At 49.8% G+C, this 24,732-nt stretch overlaps 1 protein-coding gene across 2 annotated transcripts in view; it reads right to left on the reverse strand.

Moving 5' to 3' along the window:
* The window catches only part of IGF2R (insulin like growth factor 2 receptor), a 101,132-nt gene that overhangs the window by 46,428 nt on the left and 29,972 nt on the right, over positions 1–24,732 (reverse strand). For both annotated transcript variants that reach the window (XR_013441035.1, XM_036110047.2), the window contains exons 5-14: positions 19,970–20,102; positions 17,073–17,202; positions 15,285–15,390; positions 12,500–12,662; positions 12,148–12,322; positions 11,214–11,317; positions 5,638–5,802; positions 2,912–3,052; positions 1,578–1,718; positions 329–466 (exon numbers count right to left, since the gene is read on the reverse strand). Coding sequence is in view for 1 of the 2 variants with exons in the window: in XM_036110047.2 (XP_035965940.2) it covers positions 329–466; positions 1,578–1,718; positions 2,912–3,052; positions 5,638–5,802; positions 11,214–11,317; positions 12,148–12,322; positions 12,500–12,662; positions 15,285–15,390; positions 17,073–17,202; positions 19,970–20,102 (1,396 nt within the window). In the remaining variant the exon portion in view is untranslated. The remainder of the gene's footprint in view (positions 1–328; positions 467–1,577; positions 1,719–2,911; positions 3,053–5,637; positions 5,803–11,213; positions 11,318–12,147; positions 12,323–12,499; positions 12,663–15,284; positions 15,391–17,072; positions 17,203–19,969; positions 20,103–24,732) is intronic.

Raw genomic sequence — 24,732 nt, forward strand, 5'->3', positions numbered from 1 at the left:
AAAGCTAGATGACCACAATCCAATGACCTCTAAGGCGGGTTTCTAGGGCATTAACTTATGCAAAAAGCCTTTTCAAACACCATTGATTTCCTTGCGATCCTCACGTTCTGCATTCAGCGCACACCTAGCTCTACCATGCATCGAAGGGGTAGGCTTCTCATTATCTCAACCTCAAATGTCAGACTTCCAGAATTTCAGTTAAACAACATTAGTATAATTCTGAAGTGGGTTATCTCTAAAACGCTCACAGAAAATACGTAAGGAAAAAAAAAAAACCTAAGCCGTTCGGGGGGGCACCCTACCACCAAGGTGCTGTGCGGGCACGCACCTGCCTGGGAGTCAAAGACCGTGCAGTTCTCGCCCTCCGTCTTCGACAGCACGCAGGCAGCGGCCGTATGCCACTCGAACTCATAGAAGCAGCCATTATCCTCAGAGGTTCTCAACACCGGAGCGCTTTCCAGATCACCTGTCAGCGAGGAAGACAAATGTATCACTAATCGGTCCTCAACTAAAAGTAGTCCCACAAACACTGGGATTCCGCTGACGTGAGGTTCTTAAGAGTAGTCCAACCTGTAGCGGCAAGAAAGAAGGGCGGTTGCCGGGGCCGGGGTGGGGAGCTCGTGTCCGGGGAGGACAGAGTCTGCTTGGGAAGATGAGAACGTTCTGGAGGCAGGTGGTGGTGAGGGCTGCACAACGCTGTGAATGTGCTTCATGCCACTGAACCGGGCACCTTAGGAAGGCCAAAATGTTGGATTTCGTGTTGTGTGCATTTTACGACAGTTTCTTAAACATGGTAAATTCTGCATTACATGTATTTCACCACAATTCGAAAAACACTCAAAAACAAAAAATAGTCCTAGCCCTTGACCTTATCCCACAGCTGGGCATTTATCCAAAGAAAATATTTCAACAGGAGGCGGACAAGGGATCTGCAACAGCACAATCACCAGCCCTGGAAACACGCTATTAATCCAACAATAGGGAAAACGTTTAAAAATAGTAAGACCAAGGCATTATCAACAAGGAAGTCCCTAAAAATTATTAATATAATTGCAGAACACAGAAGAGTATTCACAAAATGCCATGTTTTGAGAAACGTTGAAAAAAAATGTCTGAACATATACAGATTTTGACCCTGTAAAAACAATGTAAACCTATAAATAAAGATAAGTGAAGAAGAGCATTGTGTTTAAAGGGTGAGATCACGGACAATATTTTTCAAGCGCTTACGATTTTCCCCCTTTGGAGGAAGTTAAGCAGCCGACACGGCCGCTCGGTATCAGTCCCGAGGAAGAGGAAGCCACACTGAGACCCATAACTCATTTGGAAAATTGCAACATGACGCTCTCGACACCATATGGTTTCTCCATTTCTGGACTGGTTTTGGGTGGGGGTTGGGGGCTCAAATCCCACAGACTACCACTGAAGGTTCTAGAACCGGAAGTGTACACAGCACGACCCCTTTCTACCTCCCCCTCTGAGCAGTGGCCTGTGAGAAAGAGAAACGAAGGATGCAGGCTCACCTGGGCAAAAGCCACCACAACATGTCACCTCTTCCCTTTTTCAGAAGTGCTCACCTGGCTTGCAGACAAGTGTTATGTTAGTTGTTATCTTCCTGTGGCCACAGTCACCACCATCTGAGTACGAGAGCTGAAGGTTCCCTCTCTCTTTCGTGGGAGAAGAAATAAACTTGCCTAGACTTTTAAATCCACTCTTATCTGGAAAAAAGGGGAAAAAACAGAAGACATGATTAAAAATGATAATGACCCAGAGAAGAGTTACAAACATGTCAGCCAGGACCCAGCAGGGGCGCCGCGGCCCCTTCCCCAGCCTGCCCAGCCTGGCCCCGTGGTCGGTGGGTTTTTCTCGAGGGACAGGTTTGGCCGGGCCATGCAGCCACACTGAGGACGCCAAGGCCACCCCAAGGCTCAGGGAGACAGGGCAGTAACGATAAACAACGTCCTGCCCCGTGGGCACGAGAGGCAGACAGCAAGCTTGCATGTCACACCATCCCAGGGTGCCCCTATTTCCAGAGCCTCGGCTCCCCTGAGACACAAGGTCTTTTGAAAGCACAGCCAAGAGGCTAGAGTTTGTCCCAGGACCAAAGCAGAAACTAACTGAACCTGTCCAGCAAGCCAGGAAGGTGACTACGTCATTCTTGGGTCAGTTGACTTTACTACGAGGCCCTGAAACTGTCCCCAGTCCTGCTTACCCAGACGCACGGGCATGCCTGGACCTGCTTCGAAAGACACATCAGCAATTCGGAATACCGGGGTAATTCCTAAAACCCAGCCTGGGTTCCTAACTCCTTACCTAATTGTAACAGATTCTGATTACTCTCCCTGCCTCTCATTTTCCAGGTGAGTCTTAAGTGGCAGACAACTACCGTGCGAAACATCTGTACCAAACTGCGCCGTCTCTGCAGGAAAACCACGGGACCGACAGCATTACAGCAAAAGGAACCCACGGGCACAAGGACTCTTCCAGGGAGAGTACAGTGAGGTGCCACTTGTCTAAAGCCGTAACAACAATCACGGGCAGTAAAGCGTTAAAAACTCACAATCAGTTTTACACAAGTACTGGCAATGTTATTCTTCAAGTTACAAAGGGAAAAGATAACCAAGTAATTCCCAGCCTGGCTCTTTCTGTTCCCAGTTACGGCGTTAGCTGACCTCAGAAGCCTCTGGCCAACTTCAGGACAGCGGAGGGCCAGTTTCTAGAGCACACCAAGCAGTTACCTACGTGTGAGTCATGAACTCTTTTTCCTCCCCATCCTGTATATGCTGAACCGAGAGAGAGGAGACTGACAAACCACAGGAAGATTCTCTAATTCGCTCCAAACTGGATGCAGCTGAGTCCCACGCGCCTCTGGGAAAACCACTACCGGGATCCCGCTCTGGGCACAACTCACCAACAGAGCACACGGCCGCATCTTCAGGACAGCCTCTGGCCTGGCCTTCCTGCAGCACTCTGTGGCAGATATTAATGAAGAAGTGCTTCTTTTCTGTTTCCCTCTGGCTGCCATCCACAGCTTCCCAATTCTGTTCCGGTTCTGTAATTAAAAAAAAAAAAAAGAAAGAAAACTTTTAGCCAAAGGCAGTGATTATTTCTCTGTGAGTCACACCATAAATGGTGATTAAGCCAAAGGAAAAGGCCCAAAGCTCACCAAGCATGTAGTCCCTAAACCTCAGGCACTCACGTTTCGGGACGCAGGCAGACCAAAGGCACAGAAATTCACCGAGACCCTCAGGCTTCTCACCTCACGTGACAGTAACAAAGCATGGCCCAATACCTCCTCAGAAGAGTAGGCTTACCAGGGGGTAGGGACAGAGAATCAAACAGCGAAACTTTCCCAAGCACCGAAGTGTGAAATCAGAAATGGAAAAGCAAATCTGGCTGGCAGCCCGTGCCTTACAAGGGGCAGAGCACCACGCCATCAGTCCCGCGCCCTCCTCCAACCACCAGGAAGGTTAAAGGCACCTGCCCCCTCTTCCACACCAGCAGACCGAGTGCGGGCCATGCTTTGTTTCCGGAATCTAACAAGACACGTCAGTCCCTGAGCTCAAACGGCTTGTGAGCCAGTCATGTATGAACAGGACCAAAACGCCACAGAAGGCCGAGGGAGCACACGTAAGCGCTAAGAGCAGGACCGGCACACATCGGAGGCGTCCCGTGACGAGTGGCCAAAGGGATGAATTAGAAGTGCGTGTGAAGGGCGTACAGAGACTGAAGGCGCTCCTTTTATGGACGGGACGCTGGGGTTCAGGCGGGAGAGCCCACCGCTCGTCAGGGTAACGGTTACTCTCAGAGCTATGCGCCGATGTCAACAACCGAGAAGAACCCGTTGGAAGCCACGCAGAGACAAACAGGGACCAGGACGGGGGAGTGGGGTGGGCTGACAAGCCGTAAGACAGGACTGTTCAAGCTAGCAAGGAAGGAGTTCTGAGAGCATCCTGAGCGGACTGCGTGAAGCCTGCAGGAATGCCCAGGTCCCTGGAGAGCCCGGCAGTGGCACGCGTCGGCTGCGTGAGTGCGTGTGTCTCTGCGTCCCTCAGGGGCCCCCATGCGTGTCCTGTACTCGGTGATGTTTAAACAACAGTGCTGGACAAAGGGATCTAACCGCACCACCCAGTTTACTGTGACAAAGCTGAGGCCCGCAGAAGACAGACAACTCACTCAGAACCCCGCACAACACCGTGCTCTCTTTCCAGCGCACAAAGCCGATCTCTTCCCGAACACATATGTACCGCACTGAACCACGGCACCATTCCCGCTGAGCGGGCGCTGAGCTACTAACACACAAAGAACATTTGCTTCCGAGGCAATTCACCAACACTGAACATTTACAGAGGTCTCATGTCAAAAAGAAGCTCTCCGACGATCCTTACAAGTGAGGAATTCCTTTTTCTAATATTATGCTGTCCAAACCAGATGGGGACTCAGAACCCATGAGCAATCACTCCTACGCACGTGTAATTCTGTGACTCTAGGCAAGCATTCTCTCTACCTCAGATATTATCTCTACAGATGCAATTTGCTTCTACTTATACCTAATTCCAGGGCTGCTGAAAGGGTGAAACTAAAAATGTCCCAACTTGATTCAGCTTCCCTCTTGGGAACCCTGATTCTTAGCACTCGGTCTCTCGGCCCCCTGTGAAGTTTGAAGGCCTGGGGCAGGGGTCATGCCCGCCAGGTTTGCTGCCATATCCCCAGGACCTGGTCTGGCACCTGCCACGTAACCAGTGCTCAATGACACCTGCTGAGCAGATCTCCAGCTCGGCAGGTCTCTACTGTGATGGCAGGCCTCGGGGACAGACCACGTCACATAGATGTGGCAAGGGACACAGCATCCAAGGGCTCCCACACTCATTCTCCTTTCGGCCCCACAAGCATCTGAGGTGAGACAGGGAATGCTGACCCCCACCTTAGAGATGGGAAGAGACGGTGAGACAAAAGGGGAGAGCACAGGGTCAAAAGACAGACCGACCCCGGCCACATCGGCCTTCACACCGAGGGTCCGACCCTCAGAGCCTGACAGGCGGGGGCGAGGTGGAAACACGGCCTGCTTGAAGCCCGCTGCAGAACTTTTCATTCTTTTTAACTGAGATGTAAGTGACATGGAACACGGCAGTCGTTTTAGGTGGACGACATCCTGACCTGATCTGTGTGCAGGCTGTGTGTGGGAGAAGCCCCACGTTTAATTACCATCCATCACCACACACAGATACAAGTGTGTGTGTGTGTGTGTGTGTGTGTGTGTGTGTGTGTGAGAGAGAGAGAACTTTCAAGATCTACTTTCTTAGCAACAAGAATGTAGATCTAAAATAAAAAACTTCCTAATCACAGAGTACAAGACCTGGGACTTGGCAGTTTTTACTAAACTAGGGTAAGATTAGCCCAGGGCATCCCAATGAGAAGAGTCATGCCAAGCTCAAACTCAGGTATTTTGCCTCCTAAGTCAGCATCATTCCTAAAAATTTGTACGACTGCTTTGTGAAAAGGGGGACAAGGCCAGGATACAATTTGTTGACAGTTGAAGAGAAAAGCAACAGCATTTCCAAATGTTTTCACAGGGAAAGAGGCAAGAGAAGGTTCCTGTGAACAGGCGGATGGAGCCCCACGGCGCGCAAGCCCTACCTGAGTGCCGAGCCAGCGCAGACAGGTCGTACCGCTTCTTCCCGTCGGCCACACTGCAGAGGAGATCCTCCTTCTCCTTCACACAGGCGTACTTCGTGTCCCACGTGAAGAAGTAGGTGCAATCTACCTCCCCACTGAATACAGGAGCTCCTTTCCCATCATTACCTGTGCAATTTGAGAAGGGGGGGGGGGGGGAAAGACACTCCATTATATGTAACCAAAATCTAGTCAGCCCATTGGCCACCAATGCCAACTGGGCAGTTAAACTCAAGTCCCAAACCCAAAGCTGAGGCTTTGGGGTCATCAGAGGGGTCAGAGGTTAGAGAGGCTTCTCTTGCGTTTCAGACAATCATAAACCCCTCAATGGCAGGCCTGTGTCCCTTCCACCTCGGTAAGACGGTCTCAGTAAGCCATCAGGCTGCTTACAACACATTCACTGTGGGTGCCTAACAAGGAACATGTAAGCCACCAGGCAGGGCTTGCTGCACACGGGCTGTGGTCAGCCCCCGCACAGGCGCATGAGTATCCTCTGCGTCAGACGACAGGGATTCACCAGAAGGCGGACAGAGACCAGAGCTCGAGCCCCAGGAGCGCCACTGGCTTTATGATGCAATTTCGGGCAGGGCGAGTTCCCGGAGATTCATCCCTAACCAGAAAAGAAAGAGTGAGAGTGTACAGCTACCCCACTGAACTGTGCGGAGGCCCACGTCACCTCCCAAAGCCAGAGGCATGCCTCCTGGCATTCCAGCATCCTTGAGCCCCAGGCCTTCATCGGTGCGGCTGCCTCCAGCACCCTACCATAATCCAGCGCTGCTCGCCACACCTCCAGGGAGCCCTGAAAGCCAGCTCTTCATAGGCCACTTCCCTGATCCACGTAGCCTGGGATTCGGCAAACTCTGGTCCTTTTTCCCTTACTAGAAATACTACCCCTCGGCTTTCCAAGCTGGTGGACGGCTGGCACGGAGCTCTGTTTTCCGCCCCTTGATGGTTTAATAATCCTCCTCTGGACCTCCTACATGATTTGCCTTTCTTGAGGTTTGGTGCCCTGAAGTGCACAATGTTCTAAAGCAAAGGGAAATAATATTTTGTACCAAGGGCAAATGATGTTTTAATTGTAATTTCTCTTAAGTCTTTAATATTATAAACATTGTAACTATAATACCAGCAAGAGCAGCTAGGGTGTACAGAGCACAGCCTGAACCAGGCACTGAGCATCAAAGGGCTACAGGCAGGAGGTCTGCAGAAAACAGGCTCAGGTTGAGGACCTGATAGATCTTGGCATATTTAATCCCATGGCACAGGTAGTTTCAGCCCCATTTTTGCAGATTAAGGGGGGGGGGGGTGTTAAATAATTTGCGTACGGTCTTATAGCTAGAAGCAGAGGAGTCGGGATTCAGACCCAGACAGTCTGGCCCCAGAGCCAGGCTCATAACCATAACCACAAGCGATACTTCCCTACACTACTGTGGGGGTTTCTTTCTTTCTTTTTTTCTTTTAAATGTATGTACTTTAAGCCATTCTTTTTAAGATGCAGCACTCCCAGCTTCCCTTCTGACAACAAAGAGCCCCCCCCCCCGCCCCGTTTGGGACTGCTGGGGCCTCCCTCCATGCGTGCTACCCCAACAGCGGACCCCAACAGCACCTCTTCACCCCGCCCACAGGATGGAAGGACGAGTAGCTTACTCCGGCTGGACCTGCTGGGTTTGCATTTCACTACCTGGAAAAGATCTGTGTTTCCCACAAACTTGATGTATTCGCTGCATTTCTCTTTTACCAGTAAGTTCACAAATCATTAAATAATACTAGGAATGGTTCGAGAATCCATCCCCACTTTGGAGCTGGTTCTGCATCTGAAATTTACTGCTTGAGGGAGCACTAGTTTTCAATAATCACTGGTGTATTATTTCATTATTCAATGAATTTTAGAAGAATGAAACTCGCCGGGGCTCAGGGGAAAATGGATTCCTGCAGCAGAACCCAGTCACCCTCTGCCTACAGCACCGTTCCACCTCATGCGATGGCAAAGACAAAGCCCACGCACCACACTGGTTTAATTCCCCTTCCAGCTGTGCAGCTAAACTGCATTGCCCAGCCTCCCTGCCTCCAAAGTTGGGCCATGCCACTTAGTTCCAGCCCATTGTTTAAAAAATGCCGTTCCCATTCTGCAGAGTCCTTGGAGGCCAAGTCTACAGACAGCAACACCAACGGGATGGGAAGCACGAGAGGAGCAGGCAGAGCCGAGCCCCGCCACCAGCACCTCTGACGACCTGCACTGAACTAAAGAAAATAAACCCTTAACGGAGTGAGTCAGTTAAATCTGTGGGTACCTTTGTACCAGCCTATTCCAATATATCACTCATCCAAAAAGAACGATTTCATGTCCTTATCTGACAAGATCACCAACAGTAAGTGTCCCATTACAGCAAACTCGATGTTAGCTGCCGAAACGAATGGCTGTGTGTACGTGTGCACACATACAGGCTCAAAAACAAACATATGCACCTCTGTGTCTTAAAAATGCATAAGCCCGGGGCGCCTGGGTGGCTCAGTTGGTTAAGCGACTGCCTTCGGCTCAGGTCATGATCCTGGAGTCCCGGGATCGGGTCCCGCATCAGGCTCCCTGCTCGGCAGGGAGTCTGCTTCTCCCTCTGACCCTCCCCCCTTCTCATGCTCTCTCTATCTCATTCTCTCTCAAATAAATAAATAAAATCTTTAAAAAAAAAAAAAAATGCATAAGCCCTAGATTCGTGAACATATATAACTCTAGAACATCCAACTTAAACTATAAACCACGTTATATTACATAACCAATTAACAGCCATTCACATACAAAAATTACATTATTACACTTATCCAAATAAACAAAATCCACCAAGGGATTTTTCTCTAAGAACTCTAAACTTAAGTTTGAACACAATAATAATGAAATAACTTTTACAGTACACAGTCTGCTCCAAAGTTTGAAGGACTGAATCACGGAGCTGGAAGGAGTCGTAAATATTTTATGACCCTACTCCAGCGTGAGAGCAGGCTCAAAACCTCTCACAAAACATCTAACATCTCCCTGTCTGGTCTTCTTGCCACCATCCTAACTAAAACAGCCTAGGAAGACACCGAGTTTTTGGCATGAGGACATCTCTGTGAATCCTGTCAGGTCTGATAAAGGCCCTGAGGTCACGGGAAGGAACGGACATGGGGTGGAATGTTCTGATCCGTCAGTGGTGACGTAGAGTTTGTATGAAGCAAATTTGGCAAAACATTAGCAACTGTTCAATAAAGAGCAGTGAGCATATAAATTTTCATCGTAATGTTCTATTTGTATGTTTGAAAACCTTTAGTAATAAAGATAAAAAAGGAAAAAATGGCCGTTAGCGCTTTTTTCAAGCGCCGGCATGTTCCAGCACAAGCCTTGAGTGTTGGCGCCTCTTCCTAGCAGTCCCAGACTATGTACCCTTCTCAATATCCTCCTCACCTGCTGGGATCTTTTTAGATCATTATTCTATCTTCCCAGCATGCCCAAATGAGATCAGTGTGCGCGCAAAGATCTCAGCCAAGTCATTTATAAAAAGCCCAGAACAGAATGGGGCCAAAAGGGGTAACGACAAGGTCGGAGGGAGACTTGAACCACGGGAGCTGGCCAACAGCAAAGCGGCTCGGCCGGCAGGGGAGGGCGGGCGCCCGGGGGCCTGAAGGCCTGGGGACACAGTGTGAGGAGCAGGGTGCATTTCCCAGGCCTGGGGACGTAGTGAAAGGGCTGGACTTCAGAGACAGTCCCCGAAAAGCCTGAAGAGGTGAGAAGGATGGAAGAAAGATGGGGGGTCTGGGGAGGGCAGCAGGGGGGCATTCAAACCACATGCGAGAGGCACCCAAACCAGAGTCATTCACCCTCCACCTCAAGTCCTGGGGACTCCACACTGATTTCTACAGAAAATCCAACTCCTCTGCAGGACGTACAAATTTCTCACCCTCCATTTGAGGGTCATCTTTAGCCATGTGCATTCTGAATCCGAAGCTCTGAGCCAGTCACACCTGCCCACACTCAGGCCTTTGCATGAGCTGCTCCCTCTGCCACAGAGACTGGTCCCCACAGCCACCCTACTTGCGTGCCTGGCTTACTCCGACTCGGCCCACAGAGCTCACCAAGCAGCACCTCCTCTTTCCCTGACAGCCCTGATCCTCCTCGCTGCCCACACCCCAAACCGCTAACTCGCTGCCTCCCTCCTGACAAGGTCCGGGGTGCAACACTCGCCCCCAGCCCTGGTCCAGCCTGCACGACCCGCACTCCGGGCACCGTGCCGTCTCTCCCTCTATACTCCCAGTCTGAGCGCCTGGAAAGCGCACAGCCATTACGGTATCCTTGGGCCTCATGGGATCTAAGCAGATAGATCAGGACAAAACGTATGCTGAACAAATCCACTTGAACGTGGATGTTATCAAAAGGGCCAGCAAGCAGACTCCAGGGTGAGACTGGAGTGCACGCTCTGAGAAGACAAGCAGAGGTGGAGGCGGGGGGGGGGGGGGGGGGGGCAGGAGTAAAGGGCACTTTGATTTAAAGCCTTCCCGTCTGCTCCACTCCAGGATCCTTCCTCGCCTGTTCCCGAGGCAATTTATTAGAGCCTGGTGCCCGTCACAACCTCCCTGGCCCCCTTCACCGTCATAGGCTCGAGGTTCTAGAACAGGCACGCCATGTGCAGTTGCCTCTCCCTGAGCCCCTGCTGAATCACAGAGGAACCTGCCTCATGACCACTGGTCAAAGCTCTGCCATAGAAACGCAAAAAACAAACAGAACGAAGAGCCAGAAAGACCCTCAGGGGTGGGGCAGCCTCTTGAGCCTCTGCGGCTATACGGCCGACTGGAACCAGGCCAGCTCCAAAACGAGAGCTCCGTGCAGAGGCTCAGTCCGCCTGCACACACCTGGGGTCCCAGCCTGGAGGCCGACGGACGGGACGGCTCTCTGATGATGATGGGATCCCATCACTTTGCTGCAGATGCAGACTGCGCCCGAGAGCTTCAAGATACGGACCACAGCACGGCTTTCTGAACTGCTGGCGCCATTATGACCTCAAGAAAGCTTATCCTAATCTCTCAGAAAAACCAAACGTTCCACTTAAACTTGCCCGGTGACCTCTTGCAATCCCCCATGTCCAGCCTCCACCACGTGGCCACTCGTTTGGGCCACTCGTTTGCATAAAGGGTCGTCTTGAGACTAACTTCAGAAAAGAAGAGCTCTTTAGTGACCACCCCTTGAGGGTGGGGAGTAAACCCACCCTGCTGGACCAGCACTCACTTCGGTGCAAGCCAGAATTCGAGACAGAAACGCTTTCCCAGCAAGCCCAGTGCTGGGCCCCTTCCCAAAACAAACAGAGAGCAGAGGAAAATGGAAACAGGATGTGTGTGTCGTGGGTGGGGTGGGATGGAAGGGGTACTCCTGCCCGCTCCAAGAGAGCAACCTCGTCTGGGGACCAGAGGTGGCCACGTCCAAAGGAGAAGGTCTGCCTGGTCCGACCGCACGCCGCTCCCAAGAACACACGTGCTCCCATCACTGCAAAGGGCAAGGACAGACCGCCGGCACTCACCTGCCGTCTTATTGCACTCGAAGTTTATGACGCTCATCCGCTGGAACCCAGAGCTGCATTCGTCCCCTCCGGAATAGATCAAGGTGAGGTCTCCGTCGGAGTATCTAGATGTTTGCAACACACAGACACGGGTTTGGGAGAACCAAGAAAGAAACTTGAATTGTTACACGTTTCTACATGAAGCCTTTTGCATACCATCAACAAATCAGGACTGACATAAAACAGCAAGCTCTCTGCCCAGCTGGGGAAAAACGTCTAAAGGAAATGAGTTCCAAATGTATGGGCTTGTCGTCCTCTTACTTCAAAGTAATAGCTGGCTGGAAGAAAGCACTGAAGGTTTTGCTGTGAGCATGAAAACTCTTCCACTCTTGTTTTGGATTTTGTACAAAATAAATAAGGCCCAAGAAACACACAGTGTATGTAGCAACTGCCGTAAACACAGTCTTACCTGAGGGATCCTGGACAATACTCATTTGCAGAGAGCTACATTTTCATAACGCTTTTGTGAAGATAGCTACCAAATTAAGGGTCACAGGAATTGTACTGAATGCGTTTTCTTAGTTGTTTCAAACTTTGATGCAATGCTAACGGCATTTCAGATTCTCAAACTGCCAGGGAAAAATCAGAACTCCTCAGAAAAACCCATTTTAAAATACAAAGGCCAAATCAACTCTTAAACTGATTAAATACCTTTCCTACACCGTGGTTCCTTACACACACCAGATGATAAAACGAACAGTTTTCACAGAAACAGTCCTATTGGAAAGCCAGGTTCAGTGACAAATGGCAACTCGCCTACGTCAAACAGGAAGGAATGCTGGCTTAACGGACCTGCCTGTACTTTATGGAAAATGGAAGGAGGAAGGAGACAAGGGAGGTCGGTTATGTTTCACAAGAACAGACACAATGCACTTGAAAATTACTGTTTACACACCGGAGGGTTTGATTCTGGTATTTTCCTGCTACTTTGATTTGAGAGGGTTCATTCTTCTTTACTTGGCAAATGGCGGCTTCTTTCTTACTACAGAACGGTACTTCAACTTCTCCACAGACATTCAAATAAAACATATATTCCTTTCCATCTGAAGCGTAGTAAGAGGAGGACAGAGCTAAAGAAAGAGGAATAGATGAGGAGAGGCTCTGTTAGGTCCACAGGTGCTAGAGGGTGAGGGCATCACTTCAAGCACACCCGAGCCCCTTTCGGAAACACCCACCCAGGGGCAGAGGCGAAGTGGGCCCCTCTGCACACGTTCCCCCTTCCTGCTTCATTTCAAAGCACCCCTCACCTCCGTCCTGTCGGAGTGGCTGGAGGTCAATGGTGATGTCATGCTGTTCACTGCTCAGAGAGCAGGTTTTACTTTCCAGATAATCTCTGTGGCACGCATACTCAGTGATCCACTCAATTTCGTAGCGGCAGTTGGATTTTGCTGTGAGCTTGGGAATGGTGCCCTATCAGAAACAATTTGAAAGGAGCAAAATTAGTGTTTTTAAATGCAGATTTTCCATACTTCTGAAAAGCTCAAAGGTACGTTGTTGGGTTTTTACGTTCTTCCGTTCCTGTTTCTGAATGATAACTACCCCTAACACAGTTCTAGCACTTGGCATATAACCACCCTGTTTACTTGCAACTGTTCTTGTCTCTTTCAGAGTCACACCCGAGGTCCAGCCTGGACTCGACATCACCCGACAGCCACAGCCTCCGCAAGCAGCCATGACTTGTGGAGGCACATGGTCTGTCCCCTCCTTTCTATCGGAGCTGAAGGGAGCTGGCCAGATGAACCCCCAAGCTGAGTAGAAGTCACCGTGTGTGTGTGTCTGGGGAGATGGTCCGTAACCCCTTTCTTCAGGTTGTCAAAGGGGGTCTCGGACACACCTCACCGGTCCTTGAATCTGCTCCTGCCCCTGGGGGAAGCCAGGGCATCACCCGCCACAAACCCGAATTCTGCCAAAGACCTGCTTTTACAAACGTGAGCTCAGATGCTCGTGTTTGGTGTGAACAGGGAAGGATGCAATCACTGCTGACCAGAGTGCAGTGCACCCTCTCCCACCATCTTTGGGAGAAAGGCCTCGCTGGTCTTCGTACCAGGAATAGCCTCGCCGCTTCCAGGAAACACCCCTCGGCAAACGTTTCTTGAGCGCCTGCCCCGTGCCAGGCACGGGACGAAGCACCAGGGCTACACACACAGGTCACAACTTATAAGACACAGAGCTGCAAGTCCAGGTCTGACTCAAAATCGAGGCTTTAACCACCTGGCTTGGGGAAGCTGGACACCTAGGGCTGGGGTGCCGAGCACCGAGTGACTGAAGCCGGGCACAAAAGGCCCCACCACGCAAGGTTCACTCATCAGAGAGGAAAAGGCAAGTCCATGGAGACAGAAAGTCACTAGCAGCTGCCAGGGCTGGGGGTTCAATGGGAGTGACTGTCCTGGGTGCAAGGTTTCTTCGGGGGTGATGGAATGTTCTCACATTCGATCGTGCTGGTGGTTGCACAATTCAGTTAATATCTAATAACCATTTCGTTGTACTTGAAACAGGGGAACATTATAGTATGTAAATTCAATAAAGCTTTTTTAAAAAGGTCTATATGACAAAGTGAACACTGACTAAAATTCCAGCTCCTAAGGGCATTCAGTAAGCCTGTGTAAACACTTAAAGAAACCCTCAAGCGTTAAGGTGTCGTATGTCACCCAGTTCTGTCCGGTGAACAGTTAAGCTGGAAATGGAACCTTTCACTCCACAAAAAACAAACCGGCCTCCTTTCCTAATGCCACCAAGCACCCTGTATCCCAGGGAGAAGAAAGGAGGGAAACTCCCGATTCGCCTCACTGTGGTGGAATGAACCGCTCCTCCCTGAACGTACAGGGAGGAAAGGGCAACACAAAGACCCCTGCCAGCTTGGAACACCTGTCTCATGGGGCTTGAAGACTCTCACCCCACATCTGCAAGTGTCCACAAATGTTCCCTGACATTCACCTTCAGAGCTCACGTCGACCGCTCATCAGTCAGGTCTTTGCTAAGCGGACGCCACGTGGCCCTGCAAGACTGCAGACATAAAATGGAAAGCTGGCCTGGCCTACACTCTGTCTCCACATCCCCCCCACAAAACAGGCCAGCTGCCAGCAAGAAACCAGACCAAATTCCATGTTTGTTTGTGGGGAGGGGGAGCTTGCTTCCCTCGCCAAAGAATTCAGCTCCTCCTCCTTCATTCTATTATGAGGAGACAGAAATAAATGAGAGGAAAGCCCTGCCCTTCCTCCCCGGGGGCTATCTCCCTTCCATCAGCACCCCGCACCTGCTAGAACACTCGAACAGCAACGGACACGTGCAACACGGCCAGGCATGGGCCCAAGGACAACCAGACTCCGGCCCTACCCGCGAGGAGTTTAAAAGTGTGCTAGAACTGAGTGAACAGCCAGAGGACAGGGTCAGGCACCCGCTTGCGAGTGTGGGAGGAGGGGCTGAAACGCCCCACTGTGAGACCCTCGAGTAAGAACCTTCCTTCTGGCCAGGACTCTCCTACCTGAGTGGCCCCCAAACTCCGGCCACTGGCCCGCAGAAGCTCGGCCAGGGCTGCACACCATCTGGTCCACTCATTTCGTACTATGTTTCCATAAACCAATCAGCTATTTTTACCTTGCCTCATCCTAACAAATACTAGCTAGGAAATCACAGGTTTGAAATTATATATATGGCTTTTCAAACAGTCATTCAAATCAGCATTACTATATAAATTTTAAAAATCTTTCCATGAATCACTTAAAATCATCTCACACAAACTAGAAAACGCCATCCTCCATCAACACACCATCCTGCAGCAACACACGCAGGGGCCCCTCCGGGTTGGTGAGAAATAGCAAACGCCAAGCTGCTGTCCCCCGGAGACCCTCACATGTGCAGGAGAGTCGACCCCAGGAAGCACGTCTTCCCGGATATTCCACCGCGGCTGCCCCTTTCTCGCTCCCCCTCTCCTGCCCCCAGACCCACCGCCCCGCCCCACCCCTAGATGCACTCTCCTAGACAGCCCACGCTAACGCGCGCTGCTGGAAAGTCCTCCAAAGACAAGCCACTCACCTCTCTGCGCTCCGACGGGCAGACAAACGTGATCGTCACTGCCGGGCTGTGACCGTCACAGAAGTCTAGCTCCCCGGCCCCTTCTTTCACGTAACTCAGGACAAGCCTGAATAATACACGTTGAGGAAAGAGTGTTATAAAGTATGAACTACACTCAAATTGATCTGTTGCCCTGAGCATTCAGCTCACTCAGTTGGGGGCCAGGGGTAACAGGAATGAACACTAAACTATAAAGGAAGCCATAGCATGAAATACCTTCGATTTCCATTTTTAAAAAAAAAAAAAACTGATTTTAAGTAAACTTCAATGAATGCTATTTTCTTTTTAAAAATAAATAAAATGACCAACATGTAAATTTAAATACTAAGAAAAGCTGCTCGAATAAGACAAACAAAAAAAACTATAAACGATCGAAGAAAACAAAATAAACACAGCCGAGCAGGCTGAGCACATCTCTGTCCATGAGGCTGCACGACTACTTCTTCTCTAAACAATAACTTGTAAGTGGAAGCCAAGATCTTTTTCTCTTCAACCTGAAGACAGCCAAGTGGCCCAGCCGTTGTGACCTCCCACAGCCAGGAAGAGCCCCAGCCGCCCGAGTGCGCAGGGGTCTCCCAGCAGGACACGCCTGCTATTCCTGGCGCGCAGGCCACAGAGCCGCCGAAAACACGGGACCTCCCTCTTCTCCGAAGACAAGCTCGAACTCTCACTCAATGCCCACGTTGTGCAGCGTCTCCTCTCCGCTGTGAGGAGTCACCCACCTGTCACTCAGGACAGTGTGATGGGACGAATGGTGTCCCCCTACACTCACATTCCACAGCCCTGATCCCCAGGACCTCAGCATGTGACTGTATTCGAAGACAAGGCTTATTACACAGAGGTGATGAAGTAAAAATGAGGCCACGGGAGTGCGGGGCGTGTGGGCGTGGCGCTAACCAGATATGACTGGCATCCTTATCAGAAGGAGAGACCAGGACACAGACACACAGAGGGAAGAGACCATGTGAGGACACAGGGAGAAGGTGGCCGTCTACAAGGCAAGGACAGAGGCCTCAGAAGGAACCAGCCCTCCTGACACCTTGGACTCCCAGCCTCCAGAATGGAGAGGAAATAAATTTCTGCTGCTGAAGCCAGCCTATGGCACTTCGTTACGGCAGCCCCGGCAAACTAATACAGACACACATATAGAAACCTCCCAAACATTTTTAAATTTAGGTTATGCTCCAGAGTCTTCTGTGGACACAAGCACCCGCCCCGACACACCACCAGTTCCGTGCTAGAACAAGCCACAGCAAGGCTTCTACCAAAGGCCTCTGGAATCTACGACGTGATCTAAGATGGGCTGGCATGGGACACGCTGGACAAAAACCTCTCTCTGCTAATTCAAGGTACGAAGGAAGGCAGTGAGAGAGCACGTACCGAGAACACAGCGTATCGTAAGAAACAAACCTCCGCACACCGGGCACGAGGGTGCCCACCACACCCAGGCAAGGAGCAAGCTGCCCCTCCACGACGGTGTTCTCAAAGGACAGAGGACGGGGGACACAAAAGCAACTTCATGAGTAACACGGAAACTATCAGCACACGCCTTAAGGTAGGGGTTATTTCATGAACCGAACACCAGTATGGATATGGGATGGATCAGGATATTCGTCTTTAATGGCTGTAATGACCAGTAATCAGACAATCAACAAGCAAAGCAGCCTATGTGACTGGTAGCAACCACGGATGACTTCACAAGCATCTGTAGGGACTTGCTGAGGTTTACACACACCAACGCAGACCCACCTGTCCTTGCTCATGAGCTTCAGTCCCTCCTTGGGCTGGCCGACGTCGAAGGCCTGGCCCCCTCTCACCAGGCAGGCAGCCGTGCCGGGGGGACAGCCATGCAACTGCGGACTGGAGTCCCGTAGCGAGTCTGTAAGACATCACGTGTGATGCTCCGTCAGACTGTACCTCAGGACAGGTAATCACACTCAACCTTACGCACAGGAGTCCCTTGACAGCAATCACCCAAGTTCTGAAAGTCCTCAAAGTAACCCAAAGTAGCAGAAGTCTGGAAACAACAAACAAGCTAGGATCCAACCCCATTCTGAGAGACCACGGGCGCACCAGGGGCCTCTCCAGATGCATGAAGTGCGTGCGTCCTGCCCCCTGGGGCTGCTGGGAAGCAGAGGCAAGACTGCAAGGCACTCACTCTGCACCTGTAGTGGAAGAGGCGATGAGAAACAGGGACTATCGTGTAATTTGTACTCAAGGAATGTACGTACCTCCCTTTTCTAAAGATACACTAACTTGAGCATTATCCCCCTCTCCAAGCTATAAACAAACTTTCGAAAACGCAGGCACTCCGTGGATTGGTGGGAAGATGAGGAGATTCATGGAAAGAACCTACATACAGCTCTGGGTTGAGATCGTAAAACCACCACTTGCTATCTCTGTAACTTTGCTCTAACGACACAACTATCCAACTGCGGTTTGGGAGAGGATCAGAGAACGTCTAGATGTGCCCGGAACAACGTGCAGCTCTGCTTGTACACGGCGGTTTGGGAGAGGATCAGAGAACGTCTAGATGTGCCCGGAACAACGTGCAGCTCTGCTTGTACACGGCGGTTTGGGAGAGGATCAGAGAACGTCTAGATGTGCCCGGAACAACGTGCAGCTCTGCTTGTACACGGCGGTTTGGGAGAGGATCAGAGAACGTCTAGATGTGCCCGGAACAGCGTGCAGCTCTGCTTGTACACGGCGGTTTGGGAGAGGATCAGAGAACGTCTAGATGTGCCCGGAACAACGTGCAGCTCTGCTTGTACACGGCGGTTTGGGAGAGGATCAGAGAACGTCTAGATGTGCCCGGAACAACGTGCAGCTCTGCTTGTACACGGCGGTGGCCTTACTCGCTTCCCAGGCCCGTGACTGGTACCGTACCTAACTCTAGCTCCATCCAGGGCTGTGACTCAGGGCCTCGCACATGACAGGGGCTCAAAAAACATGTGCCCCACAAAGAAGTAGCTATGGCCCAGCCTGGTCTTTCAAGCCTTCTCAACCAGAGGGGGTCTTCCACTAAAGCTCTATCTTCTCCAGTATGACAGAAGGTGGACCTTTAGGGGGTCAAGGCCGTCCCGCAAAACTGCACCGGGGGGTGGCTTGAGTCCACACTGTGTCCCTGCTGTGCCGCTTGCCCCCACGGCTCAGCAGATCCCTTGGTTTACTGAAGGCAAAACCGGAGGCATGCGCCCTGAGCGTGCAGAGCGGACACACAGCCACAAGCCCACAACTGCTCCTGAGGTTCTCAGGGTCACTATCAACAAGGTTTGCGGCCCGAGGCAACTTCCTGGGGATGGAGAATATCTGGACAGAAACCGGTAAGTCCATTTTTTTTTTTAACTTCTGAATTATAAATTTACAAAATTACTATGAGTCAAAGTCACTGAAGTTCAACCCAAACTGCCAATAATCAGAAAGAAAAAACTTTTGTAAGAAAATCTCCACTGAATTCAGATAATCCTCAAAATGATAAAAGACCAGGAATCTTAATGTTTTCTAAACTAAAATGAATTCAATCATCTGCAAGACTCTTCAGCTTTATAATCAAATTTGAGCTATGGGCCCATTTAAGACACAGGCTTTGTCTGTCTGCCTTTTTCCAAAAGAACGTTAAAAGCCGTCCTTGGAGAACACAGGAATGATGTAAAGAGCCTGACACACAAAAAATCTAAAATTACCACTGGTCACTTTTAGTGAAGCACGTATGTAGTATACGCACGTTTTAAAACTGTTTAGAAATAATCAAAATGGTACCTAATGTATTTGTACAATTCACCGTAAACTCATATATTTATCACCCAGCCACACCCTCCTGTACTGAGTTTATTCCTAATATTTTTTCCAAACTTTTCTAAGGCCAAAGTCCCATGTACAATGTAAGAAACAGGAACATAAAGAAAACACTAACAATGATCTTTTCATTTGCTAATTTACTCGTGACACGATTGCTGCTGGTGTAGGAGAAAAACAAGTCTTGGTCTACGGAACTAACAACTCCCTGAAAAACACATAAAGCTAGGTTCTAGAAAGTGCTGACAAAACAAAGGCTTAGTAAAACTTCTTAACGCCCTATTTAGATAAAGACCATTTACAGCCTTCAGTTTATTTAGCAAAGACACCCAAGCTTCTCACACCACTTCTGGCACCTAAGGAGGAAGCGAGGCAGGAAGTTGGCTTAGGACAAAATATGCATCACAACCCAGTTCACAAGGTCACTGGACCATCCTTCTCTCCCTGTCACCTGGCCTGCAACTCAAAGCCCATTGATGGCTCGAGGCCGTCCTCCCCACGGCCCCTCCCAGGAAGGCTGACTCATCCTGCTGCAGCTGGTTCGGGGTGCCAAGCACACCCACGCCGTTCATTCTCCCACCATCTCACTGAAAGTCAGATACCCGAGATTCCTGGAACCAAAATGTCTGGCAGAGAGAACTCACTGAGATGGACCAACAGTCTGGATAAAATCAGTGATGGAACCAGAACTGACTGGGGGTCCAGGGGTGGGCTTATGCACAGAGAACATCTTTCTGCGTCCTTAGAGGGCCGACTCAATGACATGGATATCCAACTAGGAATAATGGTGGAAGGGCAAAGATAGCGAAGCCTTCTAAGAAATCCTTCACCACCACCACCCCCAAACCTACCTATGTCTCTACAAACGTTGATGAACAGGGAAGTGTCCGGGTCAGAGTCATCCACCAAGTAACCCCCGCTAATCTTGATCAGTGGATTTAAGTCATGCTTCTTGAGCTCTCCATCAAATGCATAGCACGGCACCTGGCAGAGAGGAAGAGAAAAAGTGAGTCTTGGACACCCACCTTCTTGGGGTACCGGCTCAGCAGAGCCTTTGACCAATGTCACAGAACACCAGTCTCCACTGCTTAGGGTCTATCAGGCCGTGGGGTCCCCCGGAGACAAAAGAAACAAAGGTCAACAAGTGCCTCAGCTGCTCTGCATTGAGAACCACGTCTTTGCCTCCCGACTGCCCCATCTCCATCAGCACGCTATAGTATCTGCCAGCTTACAGATGACCTCCCTCACCCCTCCACTGCCCTCGGCCCTCATCCTGGAGCTCTGCAATTTATGGTGAAATTACCTGACTGGTCCATCCTCGTCCACTCCCCTTCCTCCCCTTCCATTCTTCCTGAACATGGGCACAGGAGGTTGCTGTCCACACCACACCAAAATCACCCCCACCCAGTCACCATCAACCACCTGCTGCAGACGTGATGTGCATTCTCAGCCTTCCCCCGGCCTCACTCACAGTGGCATTCAAGTGCCACTGGCCCTTCCCTACTGCCCAACCCCATTCTTTCCTTTGCTGTCTGGTCCCCCAGAGGCTCCGGGTTTCCCTCCACCCGCTGGCTGCTCCTTCTCAGCCTCCTGGGAACATTCTTCATCTCCCTTCCAACCCTTAATGCAGAGATGCTCCACACCTGACTTCTCTGGTCACTTCCCTGTCTACGCTCATCTCCTGCCCAACTCCAGACTTCCGAGCCAACCACAGTAGATCTAGTTTATCAGCAGACTCTGGAGACAGAATGCTCGGCTCCAAACTCTGGTTGCTGACAGTACGACCGTGAGCCAATCTGACCTCTGTGCCTCCGTTTCCCCACGTGTCCAATGGAAATAATGACAGTCGTTAGCTCAGAGGGTTGCTATAAGGGCTGAATGAGTTTATGTAGGTAAAGTTCTTGGGACAGTTCCTGTCAAGTTCATATAAATGTTACTTGTTACTGTTACTTCCCATTATCACTTAGATACCCAAAAGCATCTCAAATTTAATATTTAAAAATGAGCACTGGGTGTTTGTTATATGCCACTGATGAATCACTAAACTCTACCCCTGAAACTAGTAATACACTCCACGTTAACTAAGTTAAATAAAAAATAAAAAATTCTACCCTCGAAACTAATAATATACTATATGTTAACTAAATTGAATAAAAAATAAAAAATTTAAACAATAAAAAACTAATAAAGTAAAAAAAAAGAATAATAAAAATAAATGGGCCTTTGATTTCTCCCTGCAAACCTGCTCTTAGTCCAGTACTCTCCATCTCGGCATTCAACCAGCTGCTCAAGCTAAAACCTTAAGATCATCATAGACCCTGACATTCTACATCCAAAACCATCAGCAGGTCCTGTCAGTTCTGCCTTCAAACTGAATCCCTGATCAACAGACAGTCCCTGACCTACAGTGGTTTGCTTACGATTTTTCCACTTTACGATGGTGCAAAAGCGATATGCGTTCGGTCTCTTAGACTGAGGGTATTCACAGGCAGATAGATCTCTATGACAAAAGTTAACTGCTTACTGTTTAGCTAACAAATTTTTCTTAGAAAGATGCTACCAAACCTGCAGGAATGCTCTGACCTACTAACCCTTTTCCCCAGTCCAGTTCTCAGAGATTTCACAGAGATCTAATGGATCAAGTCAACCGGCACCTCCTCGAAGCCTCAGGGGACACGTGAACTCCTTTCAACCAGACCCCTAAGGCAAACTCTCCCCACACCCACAGCAGATCAGTGGTCCCACTGATGACTGGGGGAGGTTGGGGGGGCAGGCACACAAAGTCAGCTAGGTCAGAAGGCCAGATGCCAGGCCTCACACTGCACCCTGCAGAAAAGCAACCAAAATCAAAGGGATTCCTGCAGACTGTAATGAGGCTCCAGTGAAAAGTGACTACGATGTCCATCATCCTGCAAATGGAAAGCCTGTCATCCTCCAGCAAGGTAATGCAGAAACAGTAACTCAAGCAGGGAGCTATCGGGCCGGCGGTGGGAACGGGACACAAGGGGCAACTCCCCAGCTACAAAATGAAGGCCTCTGAGAGAAGGGAGCAGGCTGGCAGCTGGCAGGAAGGAAAGCGGGGCCACGTCTGAAAGAGCTCGTAGTTCTCAGCTAGCTCAGTTTCACCAAAGGCTTGAGAGATTCCAGTAAGCAAGGTCTGCGGACGCCCGGCTCGAGGCAGTTTTAGCCACTTCTGGCTGGCTCTCTACTCCAGGAAGGAACAGAAGACACGCCTAACACAGCACCCCACAGAACTGGAGCGAGCATCGGAAAAACAGTCAAGGCTCCTGGGGAAAGTCCTCCCCACTTCCTGCTCCACGGAGCAAAGCAATGGAGACATTCATAAGAGCAGGAATGTAGCCACGGGGGAAGGAGGCCGCTGGCCAGCCTCACACACCACATAGTGAATCAACTTGTTAGCGCCGGACATATATGAACTGCATTTATGTAACTCTGGTAAGAACACGAGCACGCCAGTCCTGAATTCTCTGTGTTCCCAGGAGTGCTATGGTAAGAGGACATACGTCCAAAACATTTCAAAGAAATTACTACCTTAAAACAACCTCCACCAGAATCCACTCAACAAGCATTATACTGGCAGTCTGTAAGGACAGTGTCTGAACTACCGTGAGCTTCACCCCCCAATTATTCTAAATCGGACAAAGCAACTGACAACCGAAATGAGGTACGGAAATCCAGACTCCAGTGACACTAAACCAAATCTGGATTGCTTTTTTTTTTTTTAACATAAAACATTCACTACAGTTTTTGAAGCGATAGGATCGCCTGTAAGGTGGAAAGGTGGAATCAAACCTTACTGAAGACAGAGAAGAGGAAACCCGCTCGCTTCAGCGACCGCCGCGCTCCTCCACTCTTCTGGTCTCGATTCACCCGTACCTGAGGCACGACGGATCCAGGCTGTGAACGAGGACCTGCCCTCCATCCCCTCCGTCTAGGCGTTCTCTAAAAGCAAGAACCCTTTCAAAATTTAATGAAATTCCTACTTCTTGGCCCACGACAGGCCCTCCATAAATGAAAACTGAATGAATAAAGCCCCGGCTGCCAACTAGACCTAAAGAGAGGCTCGCTGAGGACAAAGTGCACATTTCTCATCCATCTTTAGATCAGCTTCTAAGAGAAATTAAATGTCACTGTTTTGAGAAAAAACATGGACTATACTTCTCCCCTCAAACATCAAAAACTGATTTAGAGCAAGGGGCCCCCTCACTTTCTTATAAAGGGCAAACAAAGTAAATAGTTTAGGCTCGAGTCACACAGGTCTGTCTTGTTCTTCTTTGCTTTTTTCACAATCCTGTACAAATGTAAAAACTGTTCTTCGTTCTGGGGCTGTACAAACACAGGCCGGGGCCGGGCTTTGGCCCAGGGGCTATAGTCTGTGACTTCTGACCTCCAACACAAAGAAAATAGAAAACAAGTAGCTATTTATGTATCTATTTTGCAAAGCAATTTTTCCCCAGGTAGTGGGAGACATAACAGTCAGTTCAGAAAAGCAAGGCAAGAAGACACTCGTCAAAACAGGAAAAATGGGGCGCCTGGGTGGCTCAGTTGGTTAAGCGACTGCCTTCGGCTCAGGTCATGATCCTGGAGTACCAGGATCGAGTCCCGCATCGGGCTCCCTGCTCGGCAGGGAGTCTGCTTCTCCCTCTGACCCTCCCCCGTCTCATGCTCTCTATCTCTATCTCATTCTCTCTCTCAAATAAATAAATAAAATCTTTAAAAAAAAAAAACAGGAAAAATGGGTATCACTGTTGAGCTGGAGAACCAGAGCCCAGGAGGACTTCTGTGGGGCCCAGACAGCTCTGAGGTCCCACAGGAGAGGAGGAGGCACATCCCTCTATGGTTCTCAGATGCTTTTCCTGCCACGAACCGTGTGCTGGCACACAGGTTAACTGAAGCATTAAAATTCAAGGTTTAAATCTGACACCGTGACCTCAAGGTCAGTGTCACTGTATTAGGCCTTGACTCTTTCCACACTTGAAATTTTTTTCTCACGGAGTGTCCCTTATGCTCTTTTCCAGGAGGCAACATTTTGCCTCTTTCACTTCCATTACCAGACTGTCTTTTCTTTTAAAGACTGCCATATTTGAAAAACCACTGATCATTTATTATTTATAGCTTCATTTGGCTTTATTTTTTAAAAACGAATCCTCTCTTTTTGCCCTTCTTGAATGACATTGCATTGGGCCATCAGTGAAAATAACCGATTACTCCCATTTTCAGTTCCTAGAGCCTAAGAGAGTCTTTGAACTCAACCCTTCAGAACATAAAACTTAATGGAGAGATGTGAAAATAATCAACCCGTGAAGCCTGTCGCCTAGAGAAGCACAGAAAACCACTTTCAGACCGGGGGGGGGCCTTGTATAATGCTTGTTGAGTGGATTCTGGTGGAGGTTGTTTTAAGGTAATAAAACCACTTTCAGACCTGGAGGGGAGGAGCGGCAGGGGGGAGAGCCACACAGCCAAGCCAAGCTAACAGTCTCTGCGCTCGGGGAGAGGACACTTCACGAATCACCAAGGATGACTTGACCAAACACCAGAGAAAGAGCGGAAGGAACGACAACAGCCATCTAGTCTCTGAGGGGAACCGGCAAAG

Source organism: Halichoerus grypus, chromosome 9 (assembly GCF_964656455.1).
Source record: "Halichoerus grypus chromosome 9, mHalGry1.hap1.1, whole genome shotgun sequence".
In the NCBI taxonomy this organism is placed as follows: Eukaryota; Metazoa; Chordata; class Mammalia; order Carnivora; family Phocidae; genus Halichoerus; species Halichoerus grypus.